This window comes from Microtus oregoni, unplaced genomic scaffold (assembly GCF_018167655.1).
Source record: "Microtus oregoni isolate MIOR12 unplaced genomic scaffold, Mior012 000008F_ref0000371, whole genome shotgun sequence".
In the NCBI taxonomy this organism is placed as follows: domain Eukaryota; kingdom Metazoa; phylum Chordata; class Mammalia; order Rodentia; family Cricetidae; genus Microtus; species Microtus oregoni.
In genome coordinates, this window is record NW_024543067.1 from 54219587 (window position 1) to 54242611 (window position 23025).

General features: G+C 36.1%; 1 protein-coding gene across 1 annotated transcript; it reads right to left on the reverse strand.

Moving 5' to 3' along the window:
* Nucleotides 1-17634: 17634 nt before the first annotated feature.
* LOC121451868 (olfactory receptor 8B3-like) lies at nt 17635-18567 on the reverse strand. Its single transcript, XM_041657657.1, has one exon. The coding sequence runs from the start codon at nt 18565-18567 to the stop codon at nt 17635-17637; it is 933 nt and encodes a 310-aa protein (XP_041513591.1).
* Between the last annotated feature and the right edge of the window lie 4458 nt (nt 18568-23025).

Consider the following 23025-nt stretch of genomic DNA (forward strand, 5'->3'; position numbering starts at 1 on the left):
ACTGTTAGTAATCCCACAGGAACACCAAGCTAACACAATCATAATATGTGTGCTGAGTATATAGATCAGACCCATGCAGGCTTCCTGATAATCTTTCTCTCTGTGAGTCCATAGAAGCCCTGGATAGTTGATTCTGTGCACCCATTTCTTGTGGTGTCCTTGACCCCTCTGGCTCATATTATCCTTATTTACCCTCTTGTGGAAGATTCACTCAGGTCTACTAGTTTGCCTGTGGTAAGTGTATCTATTTCCATCAATTGCTGTATGAAGCCTTTCTAATGATAATCATTCTAGACACCAGTCTACAAATATAGCAGAAAATCATTAGGAATCACTTCATTGGGGTGGGTTTATTTGTTGTGGTTGGTATTCAGCTTTCTTTTTCTATAGCCTGTAGAGTACCCTCTCACACCAAAGAGACTAGAAAGTATAAAGTGAAGGCCTCAAACCAAGCCTGTACCAGCTCAAATTCTCTATGTTGAATGTGTTGTATGAAAGTTGTCCTTGTCAATGGAGTCCAACTGTCATTTTTAAGAAAAAGATGTTTTGTCCTACTATCAGACTGGGTTGTTTTGGGATCTCAACAAGATCTCATTGCCCAACAAATATTAAAAATTTTTGCATCTACTTTAAAAAGGAATTGATTCTGTCACTTTATTTGTTGTGGAAGATTTGTTTTTATTTTTTTCTCATGATAATTCTGGCATTGAAAAACACCAACAAAGAACTATCCAAATTTTTCTATAAAATGGAAAAGAAAAAATGTTGTGTGTTTATGGATGGAGGCTTTGCTTCTATTTATTTATTTATTTATTTATTTATTTAAGATTTCTGTCTCTTCCCCACCACCGCCTCCCATTTCCCTCCCCCTCTCCCAATTAAGTCCCCCCGCCTCAGTCCTAAGAGCAATCAGGGTTCCCTGCTCTGTGAAAAGTCAAAGGACCACCCACCTCCATCCAGTTCTAGTAAGTTGAGCATCCAAACTGCCTAGGCTCACACAAAGCCAGTAAGTGCAGTAGGATCAGAAACCCATTGCCATTGTTCTTGAGTTCTCAGTAGTCCTCATTGTCCGCTATGTTCAGAGAGTCCGGTTTTATCCCAGGCTTTTTCAACCCAGGCCAGCTGGCCTTGGTGAGTTCCCAATAGAACATCCCCATTGTCTCAGTGTGTGGGTGCACCCCTTACGGTCCTGAGTTCCTTGCTCGTGCTCCCTCTCCTTTTGCTCCTGATTTGGACCTTGAGATTTATGTCTGGTGCTCCAATGTGGGTCTCTGTCTCTGTCTCCTTTCATCGCCTGATGAAGGTTAATATCCAGGAGGATGACTATATGTTTTTCTTTGGGTTCTCCTTATTTAGCTTCTCTAGGATCACTAATTATAGGTTCAATGTCCTTTGTTTATGGCTAGAAACCAAATATGAGTGAGTACATCCCATGCTCCTCTTTTTGGGTCTGGCTTACCTCACTGAGGATAGTGTTTTCTATTTCCATCCATTTGCATGCAAAATTCAAGAAGCCCTTGTTTTTTACTGCTGAGTAGTACACTAATATGTATATATTCTATACTTTCTTCATCCATTCTTCCATTGAAGGGCATCTAGGTTGTGTCCAGGTTCTGGCTATTACAAACAATGCTGCTATGAACATTGTAGAGCATATACTTTTGTTGTATGATAAGGCCTCTCTTGGGTATATTCCCAAGAGTGGTATTGCTGGGTCCAGGGGTAAGTTGATCCCGAATTTCCTGAAAACCACCACACTGCTTTCCAAAGTGGTTGCACAAGTTTGCATTCCCTCCAGCAATGGATGAGTGTACCCCTTTCTCCACAACCTCTCCAGCAAAGGCTATCAATGGTGTTTTCGATTTTAGCCATTCTGACAGGTGTAAGATGGTATCTTAAAGTTGTCTTGATTTGCATTTCCCTGATTGCTAAGGAAGTTGAGCATGACCTTAAGTGTCTTTTGGCCATTTGAAGTTCTTCTGTTGAGAATTCTCTGTTCATCTCAGTGCCCCATTTTATAATTGGGTTGATTAGCCTTTTACGGTCTAGTTTCTTGAGATCTTTATATATTTTGGATATCAGACCTTTGTCAGTTGCGGGGTTGGTGAAGATCTTCTCCCAGTCAGTGGGTTGCCTTTTTGTCTTAGCGACAGTGTCCTTTGCTTTACAGAACCTTCTCAGTCTCAAGAGGTCCCATTTATTCAATGAGGTTCTTAATGTCTGTGCTGCTGGGGTTATACGTTGGAAGTGGTCTCCTGTGCCCATGTACTGTAGAGTACTTCCCACTTTCTCTTCTCTCAGGTTCAGTGTGTTCACACTGATATTGAGTTCTTTAATCTATTTGGACTTGAGTTTTATGCATGGTGATAGATATGGATCTATTTTCATTCTTCTACTGGTTGACATCCAGTTTTGCCAGCACAATTTGTTGAAGATGCTCTCTTTTTTCCATTGTATACTTTTAGCTCCTTTATCGAAAATCAGGTGTTCATAGGTTTGTGGGTTAATGTCAGGGTCTTCTATTCGATTCCATTGGTCGACTTCTCTGTTTGTATGCCAATACCAAGCTGTTTTCAATACTGTAGCTCTGTAGTAGAGTTTGAAGTCAGGGATGGTAATGCCTCCAGACAATCCTTTGTTGTATAAGATTGTTTTGGCTATCGTGGGTTTTTTTGTTTTTCCATATAAAGTTGATTATTGTCTTCTCCAGATCTGTGAAGAATTTTGATGGGGATTGCATTGAATCTATAGATTGCTTTTGGTAGAATTGCCATTTTTACTATGTTGATCCTCCCAATCCAGGAGCAAGGGAGATCCTTCCATTTTCTGGTGTCCTCTTCAATTTCTTTCTTCAATGCCTTAAAGTTCTTGTCAAATAGATCTTTCACATCCTTGGTCAGAGTTACCCCATGATATTTTATGCTATTTGTGCCTATCGTGAAAGGTGATGCTTCTCTAATTTCCCTCTCTGTTCCCTTATCCTTAGTGTATAGGAAGGCCACTGATTTTTTGGAGTTGATCTTGTATCCTGCCACATTACTAAAGGTGTTTATCAGCTGTAGGAGTTCTTTGGTAGATTTTTTGGGTTCGCTTATGTACACTATCATATCATCTGCAAATAACGAGAGCTTAACTTGTTCTTTTCCAATACGAATCCCCTTGATCCCCTTATGTTGTCTTATTGCTATTGCTAGAACTTCAAGCACTATATTGAAGAGGTATTGAGAGAGTGGACATCCTTGTCATGTTCCTGATTTTAGTGGGATGGCTTTGAGTTTTTCTCCATTTAATTTAATATTAGCTGTCGGCTTGCTGTAAATAGCTTTTATTATATTTAGGTATGACCCTTTATCCCTAATCTCTCCAAGACTTTCATCATAAAGGGGTGTTGAATTTTGTCAAATGCTTTTTCAGCATCTAATGAAATGATCATATGGATTTTTTCTTTCATTTTATTTATATGGTGGATTACATTGATAGATTTGCACATGTTGAACCAGCCCTGCATCTCTGGGATGAAGCCTACTTGATCATGATGGATAATTTTTCTAATGTGTTCTTGGAGTCGGTTTGCCAGTACTTTATTGAGAATTTTTGTGTCGATATTCATGAGTGAGATAGGCCTGTAATTCTCTTTCTTGGTTGGGTCTTTGTGTGGTTTTGGTATCAGGGTAACTGTAGATTCATAAAAGGAATTTGGCAATGACTCTTCTGTTTCTATATTGTGACATTCATTAAGGAGTATAGGTATTAGGTCTTCTTGGAAATTCTGGTAGAATTCTGCATTGAAACCATCTGGTCCTGGGCTTTTTTTGGAAGGGAGATTTTTGATAACGGTTTCTAGTTCTTAGCGACTAACAGGTCTATTTAGATCGTTCACCTGGTCTAAAAAAATGTCCATTTGTTTTGCATTTTCTAGTTTTGTGGCATACAGGCTTTTGTAGTAAGATCTAATGATTCTCTGAATTTCCTCTGTGTCTGTGGTTCTGTCCCCCTTTTCATTTCTGATCTTATTTATTTGCATGTTCTCTCTCTGTCGTTTAATTAGTTTGGATAGTGGTTTGTCGATCTTCTTGATTTTCTCCAAGGACCAACTTTTTGTTTCATTGATTCTTTGGACTGTTTTCTCTGTTTCTATTTTGTTGATTTCCACCCTCAGTTTGATTATTTCCAGTATTCTACTCCTCCTGGGTGTGTCTCCTTCTTTTTTTTTCTATAGCTTTCAGGTGGGCTGTTAAGTCTCCAATGTGAGCTTTCTCTGTTTTCTTTAAGTGGGCACTTAGTGCTATGAACTTTCCTCTTAGCACTGCTTTCATAGTGTCCCATAGGTTTGAGTATGTTGAGTGTTTATTTTCATTGAATTCAAGAAAGACTTTAATTTCTTTCTTTATTTCTTCCTTGATTCAGGTGTGGTTCAGTAGTTGACTGTTCAGTTTCCATGAGTTTGTAGGCTTTCTGGGGGTAGCATTGTTGTTGAATTCTAACTTTAATCCATGGTGATCTGATAAGACGCAGGTGGTAACTAATATTTTTTTGTAACTGTGTAAGTTAGCTTTGCTACCGAGTATGTGGTCAATTTTCGAGAAGGCTCCATGAGCTGCAGAGAAGAAGGTATATTCTTTCCTATTTGGGTGGAATGTTCTATAGATGTCTATTAAGTCCATTTGCTTCATTACCTCCAATAGTTTTCTTACTTCTCTATTAGGTTTCTGTCTGATTGGCCTGTCCATTGCTGAGTGAGGTGTATTGAAGTCTCCTGCTACTAGTGTGTGTGGTTTGATGTCTGCCTTGAGTTTTAGTAATATTTCTTTTACATAAGTGGGTGCTTTTATATTAGGGGCATAAATATTCAGGATTGAGACATCATCCTGACGAATTGTTCCTGTTATGACTATAAAGTGTCCATCTCAATCTCTTCTGATTGATTTTAGTTTGAAGTCAGTTTTGTTAGAAATTAATATGGCCACTCCTGCTTTTTTCTTAGGACCATTTGCTTGAAAGACCTTTTTCCAACCCTTTACTCTGAATAGATGCCTGTCTTTGTGGTTGAGATGTGCTTCTTGCAAACAGCAGAATGTTAGATCCTGTTTTTGTATCCAATCTCTTAGCCTGTATCTTTTTATAGATGAATTGAGACCATTAATATTAAGTGCTATTAAGGACCAGTGGTTGTTTACTCCGGATATTCTTATTGTCTTTGGAAGTAGAATTTGTGTGTCTCCCTTCTTTGAGTTGTGCTAGTGAAGGGTCGCTAGATGCCTCAGTTATTTTAGGCAGTGTTGGCAATGTTGGATTCCTTGGGTTGCGATTTTCCTTCTATTACTTTCTGTAGGGCTGGATTCGTGGCTACGTATTGTTTAAATTTGTTCTTACCCTGGAATGTCTTGTTTTCTCCATTTATAGTGAACGAAAGCTTGGCTAGGTATAGTAGTCTGGGCTTGCATCCATGGTCTCTTAGCTTCTGCAGTACTTCTCTCCAGGACCTTTTGGCTTTCATTGTTTCCATAGAGAAATCAGGTGTAAGTCTGATCGGTTTACCTTTAAAAGTTACTTGGCCTTTTTCCTTTGCAGCTCTTAGTATTCTTTCTTTAACCTGTATATTTTGTGTTTTGATTATTATATGGTGAGGGGATGTTTTTCTTTGATCCAGTCTGTTTGGTGTTCTGTATGCTTCTTGAATATTCAAAGGAATATTTTTCTTTATGTTGGGAAAGTTTTCTTCCAGAATTTTGTTAAAAATATTTTCTGGGCCTTTGAGTTGTGACTCTTCTCCTTCTTCTATTCGTATTATTCTTAGGTTTGGTCTTTTTATTGTGTCCCATAATTCCTGAATGTTTTGTGATGAGAATTTGTTGGCTTTGCAGTTTTCTTTGATCAGTGCGTTTATTTTCTCTATGGTGTCCTCAGAATCTGAGATTCTTTCTTCTATTTCTAGTATTCTATTGATTATGCTTGTTTCTGTAGGCTCTGTTCATTGACCTAGATTTTCCATATCCAGGTGGTCCTCAGTTTGTGTTTTCTTACTTGCTTCTATTTCAGTTTTCAACTCTTGAACTGTTTCCATTACCTGTTTGATCGTTCTTTCTTAGTTTCCCAGGGTATTTTGTACGTATTTACTCCTTTCTTCAAATTTTTGGTTATACTTCTCATCCATTTCTATAAGGGCATTTTTCACATGTTGTTTAAGGGACTCTATTGCTTTCATAAAGTCAATTTTTTCCACTTCTTCTGTGTTAGGGTGTTGAAGACCTTCTGTTGTAAGATCATTGGGTTCTGGTGTTTTCATGCTGTTTTTCAGATTGTTGGGTGAATTCTTGCCTTGGCACCTGCCCATCTCGTCCTATCGATGCTATCTAAGGGGTCTGTTAAAACTGGTTCAGGTTTCCCTGCTGACCAGGGGCTCCTCTTACAAAATGCCCTCGCTCTGTGTCCTGCTTCCTGCTGGGGGCCAAGATCCCTCTCACCCCTCAGAAGGGTCTTCAGGAATAGGACCCAGCTCCTCCTTTGCCAGGGACCTCCCCAATCAAAGGCCTACCTCTTTGATTTAACGGTAGTGGGGCGATCTGCTCATGGTGTTGCACGCAGTCCCTGCAGCCTGCTTTTGCTGCCACAAAGGTTCCCGCTGCCTACGGCCTGTGTCCTCTGCTGCTGCTCTGGTCCTAGCCAGTCCCAGCCGGTCCCAGCCGGTCCCCGCTGGCTGCGCAAGGCATCCTCCGGCCAGGTTCTGGCCGCCTCTGCTGGCCGGGTTCTGGACACCTCCGCCGGCCGGGTTCAAGGCTTTGCTTCTTATTTATTGTTCTCTTCTAAAAGTTTTGGGTTCTTTTGTTCCCATTTATTTTCTTTATTTCTATATTCTGTTAAATGCCCTTTAAAATGTCATTTCTTAAGTGAATTTCTTCACTGTTTGCTACTCGGTATCAAGTTATTTAATGACTGAATAGCTATTACACCTCCAAAGTTTTATGTACTATTTTCTAGGGTTTCTTTTTATGGTGCTCGATAAACGCATTTGCCAGGACACACTAGTCAAATATGTTAAGGCATTTTATATATTCTAAAATTATTTGTCTTTCCTAACTTATTCTGGCTGGTATCCTATTGTGTTCCTGAGAAGATCATGCTGTTTAATGCAATATCTTTTTTTTTCTACTGTAATATTTTCTAATTTTATTCTATTTTGTGATCTTTCCTTTCTTGGAAGTGTTTGATTGATGACTCTATTGTTTTATTAATTTTCTTTCTCCTCTCATTTCACACTTATATATAATTGCCTTATATTTATATTTTCCACCACTACTTGGTTATATATTAATAATTTGTATGACTTTTCTGAGACAAGATTTCTGTAGCTTTGTGACTGTACTGGAACTACCTCTTGTAGACCAAGCTGGCCTCTAACTCACAGAGATAAATTATCCGAAGCCTGAGCCACTAGGCCAACCAGTTTATGATTAATGTGACCTCTGTCTGTTTCTTTGAGACTGAATGACTGCAGGACTGAGTGAGACAGAATTCTCAGTCAAAATTACAGAATATAGATACCTACTGGATTCAATTTTACTTGTGATTTTATGAGTTCCTATTAGAGTTTTGTGGTACATTTTGTTAGTATTTAGCCCAGGACTTTCTGGAAGTTTCTTATGTGCCTGGAATTAAATTCTACTTGATAATGCTACAGAAACCTGTCACTAGTCCAGACTAGTATACTTTTCATAGGTTTAACTGGATATGCTATGATATTGAAGGATCCTGGATGCCCATATGTAGCCACTAGGCAACTAGGAGTATTCAAATTTATGAACAAAAATAAATCAAGGTCAAAAGGTAGAGTTAGAAACAATAGTATTGTTAGAAACTATAATATGCCATTTATTGTTTCTTCTGAAACTGAAACTATATTACCATATATATGGCATATTAATATCACCAAAAACATAAAACAAGTATATTCTTCATTTCAGATAATTATGTTAGGCATTATGAAAAACTGAAATTTAAAATTTACAGCATGTTACAATGGATCCAGTCATTTAACAAAAGAAATATTGTAGACTATACATTGAATCTAAATAAACTTTCATTACATTTTATTTTCAATATATGAAGAATATGGGCAAAATCCTTTCATAAATCCATGAGCGCTGGTACTTACAGGTTAGACTTTACTATTTTTAGTTTACAGCGCTTTACTTCTCCCATTTCCCTTTTTCTTATCTTAATTAATGACCAGAAATATCTGATGAAGGTATTCTTTATTTATCATACCTGTTTTACAATAAGTGGGCCCTGGATAGAGAAATGTTAAACATTTCTCCCCATCTATCATATTAAAGATTCAATTACAGAGTCTCTAACACCTTTTCTTCCATAATTTTCTATGTAAAATATAAAAAATGTTGACCTGGATTATTAAATATTGTGTTGAATGGTTAAGAGATTTTTATATTTAAGTAGTAAATTTGTTAAAGCAGAACAAATCCAATATGTAAAATTTAATTTTAGAGGGCTTGGGAAAGTAATTCTTTATTTGTTCCCTGGTATGATAACAATGAGGAATTAAGAAAAATGTCCAGAACCACAAACAAAAGTAACACATACAAAAATGATTTTGGAAAAGTGTTTGTAGAAATTAGAACAGAATCATTACTATACTCCTTGAAATACTTAAAGAAATAGCATGAAAGTCGTTGGGTTGCTTCTGCTAAACTTCACTGTGACAATGTAGAATGAGAAAAGAAAACAACACATTTCTCTGATTAGGAGATGGGTGTTTAATTTTGGTTCAAGTACTAAGGATACTCACTCCCTAAAGACCAGGGTAGGCATTGATTCAATCTCCAAGGCAATAAGGATACACACTGGTCTAGCAGGTATAAGCCATCACTTCATTCCTTTTTGATATCTTCAGGCCCTTGAGAGAGAGATACCTTGTTCTTTCTATTGATATACATGAGCTAATTTGGTTTTAATCATTCTAATTGTACTGAATTCTCACCTTCACACACCTATTTATTTTTTTCCTTCGTAATTTGTTCCTAATAGACCACTGTTACTCTTCAGTGATTACATTCAAAATGCTGATGAAGTTCTTACTGAATAATAAGTTGCCTTTTAATGGTGTACATGACCACGCTCTACTTGCTTTGTTTCTTTTTTGGCATTTCTGAATATTCCATGCTGTCAGAAATGGCCTATAATCTTTATGTGGCTAACTGTAATCCACTCATGTATAATATTGCTATGTTACCTAGGATATGTTTCTATTTTGTGCTTGCTTTAGATTTGATGAGACTTTCTAGTGCCATGATCCACACTGGTTGCATGCTTAGATGAAACTTCTGTTGCAGAAAAACCATCAACCACTATCTCTGTGACCTCTTACCTTTGCTGTGCTCTCCTGTACCTATACCTATGTCAATGAGATAGAGAGTTCTTTGCAATAGGTAAGGACATTGTTGTTCCTATTTGCATCATTCTTACTTCCTGTGGCTTTATTCTTTGCACCATATTCCAGATTCTACTGAGAACAAATGCAAAATCTTTAGTACGTGCATTTACCATTTGTTTGCTCTTTTTCTCTTTTTATGACCAAGCACATTTATGTATCACCAGCCCTCCTCAGCTGGGCCTATGGATGAGGAAATATTTGCTTCATCTGTTATACTATCTTGGTTCCCATGATGAATCCCTTAATGTACAGCTTGAGGAACAAAGATGTCAAAGTTGCCCTGAGATGAACCTCAATGTATTGATGAGAATTCTATGTAACCATTGGCAAAGGTAAACCCCAGAGCAATTATCACTCCCTAGTGTTTTTTTGAGTACAGCTTTCTTGTCACATTTCTTTCTACCATAAGTTCATGTATTTGAAGTTACATTCTTTGCATGTTCTTCTTTTTTTATCATATACTTTATTAATAAGTGCTACAACCCAAAGAATCATTAAGTAATTAAACCAGTCTCAGTTTACACAATCAACCCATCAGAGTCATACACATTGTTGGATGAATAAACCAGGATACTAGGAATTTTGGAATTATGTGACTGATTTTGCTGTAGATTTTTCATTATAGCTAAACCCTTTCTGCTAGAAATTTGAGATTTATCTCCCGCAGTTCAGAACTATTTGAGCTATATCTGAAGAAAGTCACACAGTCAAGAAACCTGCTTCTGCCTACCAGGTTTTTGCTCTTCTCTCTTTTTTGAATAAAGAGATCTACTTTCCTGTAATTATTTTTATTGACAGGCATTTATTAATTTTCAGGTTCCAGGCAAAAACATTCCATTTAAGACATTCCCAAATATCCAAGGACATATAATTACTACATGCCCAAAGCTGTTATATCATAGCTTCTCACACAGATTGAAAAACATAAGCCTGTCATTGCTTTATCTCACTTGTAGTAAGAAAACTGATGAGCTAAAGTACCCTTGAATTAAAAGATTACTAACTTCTCACCTCACCTTCACTTTAGTTTATTGGTGACTTTTGTTTATAAGATTTACATCTAGTATCTTACTCTCAGGAAAAATAATTAACCATCTACTCACAACCTTTGTGGAACGCAATCTTCAAGGGCACCTCTGATTGACATTCAGCCACCAGACCTGATCTTAGTGCAAAGATGTAAACTAAAAGTTCTTTAGAACTTCTGCAGAAGGAGCTGCAGGCAGGCCTGCTTTTAGTCCCACCTGGCTCCCACACAGCTAGCTTAGCCCCATAATAACAACACACAAATTGTATTCTTTTAAACACCGCTTGGCCCATTAGCTCTATCCTCTTACTGGCTAACTCTCACATCTTGATTAACTCATTTCTATTAATCTGTGTAGCATCACAAGGTGGTGGCTTACCAGGAAGATTCTAACCTGCATTCATCTCAGGCTGGAGCTTGATGGCGACTGCCTCACTGCCTTCTTCCTCCCAGCATTCTGTTCTGTCTTTTCCATCTATCTATGTTCTGACCTATCAGGCCAAGCAGTTTTCTTTATTAATTAACCAATGAAATCAACAGATAGATAGAAGACCCACCTACATCAGCTTGCTAATATTTGCAAAAGTGCTAATGAAGCAAGGACTATAAACTTCCCTTGTATGTTTATGGAGATTGCCTGGTTAACTATGTCTGAAAGATTTTGTGGGTTTTTATAGTTGGAAAAGAACAGGGAGTTAACAGAAGTGTGAACAGAAGCTGGAGCAGAATTTAGAGTAGAATCCCACTAGAAATTAGCATATGGGAAATTGAAAAAGAAGAAGGAAAAGAATGTAACAGATAATTGGAATTATCATTGAGATAGATAATTAGAGCCAAGAGATTATAAACAGTTTGGACAGAAGAACTGTATTAGCATACAAGGAAGAAAGAAAAAGAAAGAGACCTACTGTGGAAAATTGCCTTTGAGTTGATTGTTTACCCTCAGATCCTGGTGTGGGATGTCCTTCTGTCTCTGTGTTACTTTCATTGGTTAATGAATAAAAAAAAACTGCCCTAGCCTATTGATAGGGCAGAACTTAGGTAGGCAGGCAATACAGAACTAAATGCTGGGAGGAAGAAAGGTAGGGGTCAGGGAGAGACACCATGGAGCTGTTGAAGGAGCTGTGTTCCTGCCACCCGGCTCATGGCCGCCTGGCTAGCTTATGCCATGAAATAATTACATGGGCACTGTATTCTATTAAACACTGCTTGGACCATTAGTTCTAGCCTCTTAATGGCTAATTCTCACATCTTGGCTAAGCCATATTTAGTAATCTGTGTAGCACCAGTCTTATCGGGAAAGATCCAGCATGTGTGACCTGGCATCTGCCCTGGAGAGGAGTGGCATGGTGTCTGAGCTCACTTCCTCTTCCTCCAAGCATTCTATTCTGTTAACTCCACCCACCTATGTTCTAACCTATCAGGCCAAGCAGTTTCTTTATTAATTAACCAATGAAAGCAAGAGATTGATATGACACTCCCACATCATGGAGCCACCAGAGACAGACATACCAAATTTTTGCCCGTAAGCCATTGCCACATGGCAATATAAAGATTAATAAAAATGGATTAAATTTATGTAAGAGTTAGCCAATAAGAAGCTAGAACTAATTGGCTAAGCAGTGATTTAATTAACACAGTTTCTGTGTGATTATTTCCATTCTGAGTGGCTGGGATGAACAAGTGGCCTACTCTCTCCTTGCAACAAGATCCTATTACTAGCACCTTGACTAGATTCTCTAAGCACCTGAGGGAGTGGTACCCAATAATTTATTTTGCACACATTATCCTATAATATAAAGATTTCTCTTCCATCTTTAAAAGTAATACTAGGTTGATAGAATACCTAGGGGAAAAAAGTCATGTCTGTCACCTTAAATATAATATAAATCCTACATTGTGTCTATGCTTTTTCCTTTCTCCATGGGCATGAATATATCAGTCTCAAATGTTTGTGATTAATACATAAAATTATCAGCACCTAGACTCTTGCAGTTGTAAAGAGTGTATCATTCATTTCTCAACATCTGAAAAGTTTCAAAAAAATTAAGTTGATTTAGTTAGCAGTTTGATCTTTTCAAAAGTAGATAGTCAAATCTGGGATACTTCTTGGTCAGGACTTTCATGATGTATTTGGTGATTTTCATTGTGTGAATGGGAATATAGAAGATATGAAGACTATATAATTATAGTAAACTGCCTACTGAGTGTTAGATTAGATTTTTAATTCACCATTAACAAGAGTATTAGGAAATCCACAAGCTCTCCCATAAACCCCCACCATTTCACCTTCAAATTAATGGATGCTTTATTCAGCTATTGTCCTGATATTTTTGTATGTGTTTTCATATATAGAGATATTTATTTGACTCTTTTAATTGACGTTTAGAAGAGGGGTGGATCTGCACTGCTGTGGAATAAGTTGTGAAGACAATTCCATTGACAGATATGGATATTTCTACTTCATTGGGAAAATTATTACTTCAGTAAGAATAAGAGTCCTAAAGATGCAGAGAAAGATTCCTAATGAAATTCTGAATCTGATTAACTGAACTCTTTAAAGTGATTCCCTACTCAGAGTTAGTGTTGGAATCACCAGGAGTAGTCTGCAAGAAGCCTGATTAAGCAAGAAGTAAACAACTTTGGAGGTGACATAAACTTTTAGGACAATGGCTGCTTTTATGAGACCAGAGTCTTAAAGCTTGAAGGAATTGGCACACAACTGACAAAAGACCAAAAAAAGTGAAGAATAACAGAAGGAAGGGAAGAAAAAAAAGAATGAATGAAAAGATGAAAGAAAAAAGAAAGTTAGTCATGATTTGTGAAAAGTAGAACCCTCATAACTTGATTTTCAAATTGCAAACTAACTAATGGTGCACTCTGAAGAACTATAAACTTGTCAGAGCTTTTCATTAAATAATTTCAGGATTTATCATAATGAATCACATGAATTCTAGATGAATTTGATGTCATCTCTTAATCTTCTACTCCAATTCTCAAACAATCTGAGGCAAGAATAAATCTTACATAAATGTATAATATATGATAACTCAATTTCTACCCAATTAGAGAATTACTGGATTGCTTCAAGAAGAAAAAAAATGATAAATGAGAATATTTGATGATAGAAACATTCTTCTCTTATGTAATCTATTACTTCACTTGAGTTCTCCCCCACACAATTATAATTGGGAGCTGAGGACTTGGCCACTTAAGGCTGTCCATAGATACAAATTTTTCCCTGTTAGAGCTGGGAATAATGCTAGGAAATTTTGGTTACTGCCAAACATAACAGAGAAAATCATAAACCTAGAAGAGTAAAAGTCCTTTCCAAGAAACGGTATTCCTGAAACTTAGGTGGTCACTACAGGTCTTAACATTTTCTGTTCTCTATAGCACATTCATGGCCAATTTCACTTTAGTCCTTTGATCACACAAGATAGAGAAGAAATGGAATGTTGTAGTCTATCTCATATTTGGACGGATACTCATATATGGGGGATTTAGAAAATCTATGAATCACCAAATTTCAGAGATTCCTTATCTTTGTTATTCAGTTATTAGTAAAGAGAAATTTTTGTATTCCTAAGTTTTACATTCTTTGATTATAGGAAGTGAATGAAATAAAGATTTAATTCCCGATACACTTGAGAAATATTTCTAAACTACAGATGATATTTTGGGATTAGACTGTGATTGGTCTCCAATAGCAGAGGAAATAACTTTCTTATGATCCTCACACTGCCACTAGTTAAAACAATGTTTTTAAATTTTATTTAATTAAAAATTTCCCATTAATTTTACAAACTAATCTCAGTGACCCCTCCCTCCTCTCATCGTCTTCTCTCCTCCTGACTGCACCTATCCCATCTTGTCCCCTCCTCCTCTTTCTCCATTCAGAAAGGAGAAGGCCACCCACAGGCTTGAAAAATGCATGGCATATCAAGTTGAGGAAGGACCTAGCACCTTGCCCTGAACAAGGCATGGCTAAGGTAATCCAGCATGGAGAACAGGTTCCCATTCATTTCAGTGTGACTGAAATGGTTTAATGCACTTGTTCATTAATGGGGTAGAAGTACAGTTACTCTCTTCCCAAGAGGATAGTGTTTGAATATATAAATAAATTGAGATAGCTGTATTTGCAACTAGGAGCAGGATATGCCTTTATTTCCTTAGAGACTCAAAATTTTATGCAAGTTTCTCTTCATGGAGAATACTCCCTCATATAGAGATGGAAATATAACCACTCCCAACTTATGCAAATACCTTTAAAAATGTTTTGTGCACATATACATATATATGTATATATACATACACATGTATATATAATTTATATAGTTTTTTTCTGCTCTTTTCTCTAAAATACATTTTGACAGCAGTCTCCCCTACTTACTCACCTAGTCACAATGGTATTCCATTATTTCTCTATCATAAGAAAGGTATTCATCTGGAATACAAAGGACAACAAATGCTTGGCTAGATGTGAGAAAGGGGAAATCCATACAAACAGTTGATGGGGATATAGGATGGCTTAACCAATGCCAAAACCAGTGTGGAGTTTTCTTAGCAACTAGAAACAGAAACATATGACTGCTCATATACTGCGTTGAGAGATGTACCCAAAGGATTTTATAACTTTCTGTTGTGATATTTGCTTGTTCACATTCATTGATCTTCTAGTCACAAGGAAAGGAAATTGAATGAGCCTAGATGCCCACCATCTAATCAATGGATATTTAAAATGTATTATATGTACAATGGAATATTACATATTCCATATACAATACATATACAATATTGAAATTTTATTTATCTTTAAGGATAGGAAATAGTTCACTTTTATTTATCATATATTGCTTATCTATTAATGAAAGCACATTCAATTTTCTTCTCTATTTTTTCTATTGTAAATAATGTTCTTTGTATTCACATTTAGTCATAGGAGATCAATTTTAAATTTTGTAGTGATGGAGATCAAACTTGGGCTCTTTAACGCTCATACATGTGCTCTAACTTCAAGTTATGTCTATCTTCAGTTCTGGTGTTTAATATTTGTGTAGCTTGTCCTCAGCTTTGCAGTGACTGTACAGAATTTATGTTCTTATAAACATTCAGTTGAGGTTCTAAATTATTAAATCTGCACCAAAAATTGTTTTGTCGTTTTTTTTTTTTTTTTTTTTTTTTTTTTTGTAGTAAGCAACAGGAGGTGCAAAATTAGCATCTGATGGTCCTTTGGTTTTACTCTTCCAGTGGCTAATTACAGTGAGCGCCATTAAGCTGCTCATTGCAAATTTGCATGTTTATTGTGGACATGCATGAATATTCCATGACTCTTTTCATTAGCAGGTTGCCACTGCGTGGATAATAGAGTTATCTATATAATTTATGGCTGTAAAATATTTTCTGCTGCTTGGTGCTACAGAAATTAATTTTCTCATTGCTGTGACAAAATCCATGGCTATGACAACTTAAAGATAGGAGGTTTATATTTGGCTCATGGACCAAGGTAATGAGTGTCAGGAGAATAAAGGTGGAAGAAGTGATGGGCAGCTGGTCATACTGTTTCCAGAGTCAGGAATGAGAAATGATTGCTGCTGCTCAGCTGAATTTCTACTTTTCCTTCACGCTGATTTGCCAGCCAGTGGAAAAGAGCATCCTAGATCCAGGATGTGTCTTTTTATCCTGTTAACAAATCTAGAAATTCTTGGACAACATGATGAAGAGGCTTTCTTACACGTGATTAAAAATTCGCTCAAGACAATGTTATAAACACTCATAAATGGACAGTTTTCTTTACATGAGGGAAATCCTCCCATATGGAGACTCATCTATTTTTATATGTCTGTGTTTTTCACATTATAGTACAGAAGTCATTGCCACATGTGGGTCTGTGGAAATTTGGTCTTGTGTTTTCTTGCAAACACTTTTGTTTTTAAATCTTGACTCTGGGTATTTGACCTACTTGAATGAACTGATACACAATGTCCTTAAGGGTTTAGGGTGATACAGAAAAAAGTTAAGATTCAGATAGCAATATGACTTTCAGGACCCCATCAGTGAATCTTTTCAGAGAAAGAGACTTAATTTTCAGTCTGTCTTCATAGCTCTCAACTTAATGACTTTCTGGCACAGTTTCTGTCCCATAACTACTTTTCTTTTATTACTAAGTCCTTAAAACACTCAAATTCTTTCATTTTTAATTTTTCAGCTGAGCTACAATTCCTACTGCAAAAACAAAAATAAAAATAAAAAGAAGAATCCAAGATAAAGTAACCACTGCATAAACACTAAAAGCATGTGTACTCCACAGACATATCATGATAAAGTTTCAAAGCAGAAATACTCTTCTATTCTCATATTTCCTAAATAATAGCAATGCAAATATGCAGAATTATGTGAATAGCATGTTGGAAACCTGGAACTGTTAGATAATTCTACCCCTTTCAATAATATACTGATTTCAATAAATCAAAACAGCCACATTGACAATTGAAAGATATATGTTACTTTCCAATGGAAGATTTAAAGAATAAAACAGATGTTTGAATTACACATTCAAAGATATATAATTAAAATGAGAAACCTATATACAACCAATGCTAACTTCCTAATATTACTTCATTTTGAAGATCCATATTAATGTATAAGAGAAAAAAATACATTTGTATTGAATGAGGGTAATAGGTAAGATCTTTTGACTATATTATGTTTAAATAAAAAATAGAATAGAGCCGGGCGGTGGTGGCGCACGCCTTTAATCCCAGCACTCGGGAGGCAGAGGCAGGCGGATCTCTGTGAGTTCGAGACCAGCCTGGTCTACAAGAGATAGTTCCAGGACAGGCTCCAAAACCACAGAGAAACCCTGTCTCGAAAAACAAACAAAAAAAATAGAATAGAAATATTGGAAGTGACAAAAATGTAGAAGACAAGCTCTGGAAATATTAAATCAAATACAGAAGATTCAAATTTCTTTTTATTATACAAAAAAATAGCATAGGATTTATAAATATTCCAAGGGTTTTTTTCCTTGTTGAAAAACTGAAAATGGGTAGAATATGTTAAAATAAAAAAAGATATAAGTCATACAGCTGAAGCATTGATCATGAATAGAAATTGTTTCTAGGACCAAAGTAAGAAGAATAAAGACAACCCCGTACAATCAAATGTTCCTGCTAATCAAAGTTTTCCTTAAAGCACGTTTAATAGCTTTGTTCCTCAAGCTATAGATTAATGGATTCATCATCGGAACCACATTAGTGTAAAATACAGAAGAGATTTTACCTTCATTCATAGATCTTGATGAGGAGGGTTTGAAATATGCAAGTGCACTTGAACCAAAAAAGAGAGAAACAGCAAGAATGTGCGAACTGCAGGTGCTGAAGGCTTTGGGCCTGCCCTCAGAGGAACTGTTATGGATGATGCTAGAAAGGATAAAACCATAAGAGATAAAGATAGTTGAAACAGAAACAATGAGATTGATGTTCCCAACAACAAGAATTATAAGTTCATTGACATATGTACTTGTGCAGGAGAGCTGGAGCAAAGGAGGAATATCACAGAAGTAGTGGTTGATGGTGTTGGCATCACAAAAGCTCAATCTCAGCATGCATGTAGTGTGAGCTATAGCATTGGAAAATGCAATAAAATAGGAACCAAACATAAGGTTCAAACATAACTTAGGAGACATAACAACATTATACATCAATGGATTGCAGATGGCCATATAGCGATCATAGGCCATTGAAGTCAAAACATAACACTCAGAAACAGCAAAGAAATTAAAGAAATAGACTTGGGTCATACATTCCATGTAAGAAATGACATTCTCCTGTAATATAAAGTTCATCAGCATTTGGGGAGTGAACACAGAACAATAGCAAATGTCTATAATGGACAAATTAAAGAGAAAAAAGTACATAGGAGTGTGCAGGTGAGAATTCAGCACAGTCAGAATTATTAAACACAAATTTCCCAATGCAGTGATCAAATACATTGCTAGGAACAGAAAGAACAAGGGTATTTGGAGTTCAGGCTGCTCTGTTAATCCTACCAGATAGAATTCAGTCACCACAGAGACATTTACTGTGTCCATTCTTCTCTAAGGGAATCAGTAGACACAAAAATAAAGTTGTAAGAGAGAATTATCTGCAGTCTTCATGGTCCTTTGCTCCAGTGAAGTGATTGTTCAGAATGTTTCTTCTAGGGTGGACTAATGACATAGAATCACCTGATGCAGTCACAAACATACCATCTTAAGTTAGAAAGCAATTGATAATAAATCTCAGTATGATTTCCAAAAAAAAAAGAATCACAAAATAAAAACTACAATAATACAGCCTTTTCCTATCTCCAGCCTTCCCTCAGTAGAGGCCTCCCTACAACAGTAATATTGCATTGAGATGCCTAGACAGTATATTTTAGTTTCTGTTGCAGATCTACTTTGCTGTGGTTTGAATGAAATACATGTGTCTAAACTAAAAAAAAAAAAAATTTAGAGAAGCAGGGCAAGAACATTTTCTATCCTATTGTCAGAAAGTCATCAATTTGAAAGGGTTGAATTCTGACCGAGCAGAAGATCCCCAATGGAAATGCTGCAAGTATAGTTGCCAACAGCTCTTAACACTCTCTGATTGCCCAAATGCTTTTATCAGCCATGTTTACTTGATTGTCATTTTTCTTAGGAAATGGAAGAAACTTGCCAAAGCACACCACATATTTCGAGAGACATAATAACATGCTTGGATTCAGATGCAGGAGCAGTGGGGATGATCTCAGAAGAGTTGGGGGACAGGAAACTTTAATCAGAATATATTAGGTGAAAAAATCTCTTCAAATAATAAAACAAAAATTAGCAAATATTCATTTAAAACATGAAGGTGGAGGAAAGAAGAAGTGTTATTAGTTTACCTGGAACTCAGAACTCACGAATTTTTAGTCTAAACCTTAGAGCAGTCTTAGTTTCCCATTTACCTGTTTATCTGGATAAATATTTCAGATTCAGAGGTTTTACGTTTTAAATTCAAAGAAGTTATATACAGGACTTAATTTTCCTGTACCAATTTCTGAATTACAGAACAATATTTGTGATGAAGGCTCTGAACAGTTTCTGGAAGCAGAGAAATGGTTCTTTAACCTCAGAATGTGTGTGTATATAAGCAGGCCAGTAGCATGTCCAGTCTCTTCCTTAGGAGAGCATTTTAATCAAAGAAATAAGTAAGAAAAATGTATTACCTCCTGAATCATGATTCTAATTTCCTGAGAGACCCATGATTATAATCATCCTTTCAATACACTCTAGAGAATATACTGTATGCAGTATGTATATTGGGAAAGACTCTTAACTGTCCAATTATATTGATATCTGAAGGGCAATCTGAGTTTGGGGGTTTTCCGCTCTTGTTTCCTCAATTAAGTGAGAACTGCTCACAGGTGTAGCTGCAGACTGTAGTCTGTGTGTGAAATTTTTAGAGTTTGTAGTAAGTCACCTCCAGTGCTATAGTTCTAGAAACATCACAGATAGTATTTTCCAGTTCTTTTTCCTTATTCCAAGCATGCCTCAGTCATCAATTAACATCATAAAAATTAACCAAATTTATAACCACTTTTTTCCCCTTTATTTTCGATGCTACCTATCTATATGAAAAAATGTAAATTAATCCAATCTCAGTAAGACAAGTATCATTTTTCCTCTTTGTTTTTAATATATTTTATATACAAGTATGAAATTTATATTTACAAAAGATACAAATATAGGGGACCAACTTGAGCTAATAAATAAACTTGGGTGCCAATACGAAAGAGATGTGAGCATATATGGTAGAAATACGATCAATGAGCCAACGGTTTATTACTATTTACATTAAAATGCACGTTTTGGTATGTAATAATGTGACCTTAAATCATATATTTTTAGCACTATAGGCAATATTCATACATAAAACTTCTTCAAATGCTTTTATCCAATGTAAAACATCTAAAGTATAAAAAATCAGCCTTTTGAAAATTTGAAAAAGTACAATACATGTTTACAAAACTGTGTGTATTCTATTAGGAAGACTGCAGGCAAAGTATATACACTCGGAAACATATACAAACAAGATGATTACAAATTGCTGTTGATCACACCATGCAATAAAAATTTAATTGGCATAACAAGCTTTTGTATTTTCTAAACTGAAGAGCATTTTCTTTTGTCCCTAAAGTATTAATAAATCTTTGATACTTAAAATGAGCTTTTCTTCTTGGAGATAAATTATATACAATGAAGAAACAGTTTCACAAATTCCTTGTCTATCAGGAATCATTCCAGACATCGTCAAGAACCTCTCAAGTTCTTATTTATTTTATTGGGTATGAATTGTTCCCTGGATATTGGTTGGCATGTTTGGCTTCAGTTCATTCAATTGAGACTGCATTAGACTTGAAAAAATAAAACATGAGTTAGACCTCATGCATTCTAAAGAATATCTAAATATGCTCCCATTTGCACACACATTTGGAAGGAGCATTTCTAATAAAAACTTAAACATTTGTAATTTATTCAGATACACTCAATAAACTTCATTATTACTTTAAAGTACTATCTTCAAAATTTGTCCCTTCTGGTCCAACTATAATTGCCCCACAGTGAATGGTGCTATTTTTAGGTGCACATTAAACACCAAATGTATATGCTCTTATACTCACTTAAAGCCTGCCTGAGACTCTTCTAGGACTGCAAACTTTACAGCTGTTCCACACAAAAATAATGATAATTTCACCTTAAATTGATATGTCCCCATTGAAATGTATTAGTTCCTTTTTAAAACATATGAATCTCTTTAATCCCAGCACTCGGGAGGCGGAGGCAGGCGGATCTCTGTGAGTTCGAGGCCAGCCTGGTCTACAAGAGCTAGTTCCAGGACAGGAACCAAAAGCTACGGAGAAACCCTGTCTCGAAAAATCAAAAAAAAAAAAAAAACCATATGAATCTCAATACCTATTGAATATCTCTAAAGAAAACTATATTGACTAAATCAAGGTACCACCCTCTTAACTTGAAATCACAGAAACCTATGAAGTTTTGGGGATATCTGGAGTGCCTAGCATTTGGTTCAAGATAGGTGTATTAATGCCTGGTTAGCAATCAAAGTCAACATTGACTTTCTCTATAGTGTCAATGTACACATCTTTTCTAGTATAAATAATCCAGTATCTGCACCTTTGGTACTTGACAAGGTTATGGTTTTCCTACCCTACTTACAAAAGTTCAGGTTTCATGGAACTTTGGAACACTCAGTCTATAATTCCCATTCTTTCCAGTGGGGATGTGTTTGCCCAAATATAAAGGAAAAAAGTTTTAATATCTATCTTGGTTTCATTGTGTTTTACAGTAACTTGAGAGAAAATGTGACACTGGAATATTTTTTCTTTATTTGACTTTAGTAAATATACTCATGTGTTCACCATACATATTACAAAGGCCCAGTCACTCTAAGAGTTTCAATAGCATCACCTTTGATTAGCACTTTATTCCCTTTGACAATTATGTGTAAACAGAATCTAAAGTACATTTGGATAAATTTACATTAGAACTTTACCATTTCCACAGTTCTCATCCTATGTGACATGTGAAGTATTTAAGAACAATGTTAGTAAAATCCTTTGATGGCTGTTTTCCTCTCATTTTCATAAGGAAGAAGCACATATTTTTTGTCAAATAATGGAAAACAATTCTAAAATGTAAAGTAAATTCACACTAGAATTGCATTTTCCCATTGTTCATGAGGTTTCCTATTTTGCACTGGTAATGTGTCTTTGAAAGTGTAACTTAGAACATTTGGTCTCTTCTATACATCCTCAGCTGGAGAGCACAGCATCTCCTTTATTTACCAACATGACAGATATGTCAGGCTCATTAAAGACAGGAGCAAAAATCTCATTTTGCACCTACATGCAATATATTATGTTTCTGTTGGAAAAAATTTTTGGTATCTACATACGAACATATCAGCATAAATTGCACTGTTACCATGTACTTACTGTATGTGCATGACAGCAGTGTGATGAGAAATTTAATGTGCAATTAAGAAATGAAGATACTAAATGATATAAAGACTTCCCATGTTCTTAGATTTTTAGTTTTAATATCATGAAACTGGCCATCATAACAAAACAACCTACAGATTCAATAACATCTCCATCAAAATTCCACTGCAAATCTTCACAGAAATTGAAATAAGCAAACAAGTAAGCCCTCTCCCTCAAACAAGATGGAATGGAATATTGACTGTTAAGTAAAAATAATAAGAGGCAGCTCTGCATGCACAAGAAATCCAATTAGGTCAAATCAAATCAAATCAAAATGCCCATTGTTTTATTAAGCAAGGCGCTCTTGGGTGACCGAGTACATGGCAAGGGAGAAAATACAGCAGACAGCCTATAAAGACAGGAAAACCACGTGTTTCTCCTCTGGGAGCCCACTTAAATACCCTGTGGGAGTGGTCCTTACCCTTCCCTGGGGAGGGTCAGTACCTGGCATGCTGGGATTTGTAGTCCAGACCACAGCAAC

Bases quoted from the DNA above. Each gene is read 5' to 3' on its own strand.
- LOC121451868 (XM_041657657.1), bottom strand. From the start codon at position 18,567: ATGGACACAGTAAATGTCTCTGTGGTGACTGAATTCTATCTGGTAGGA.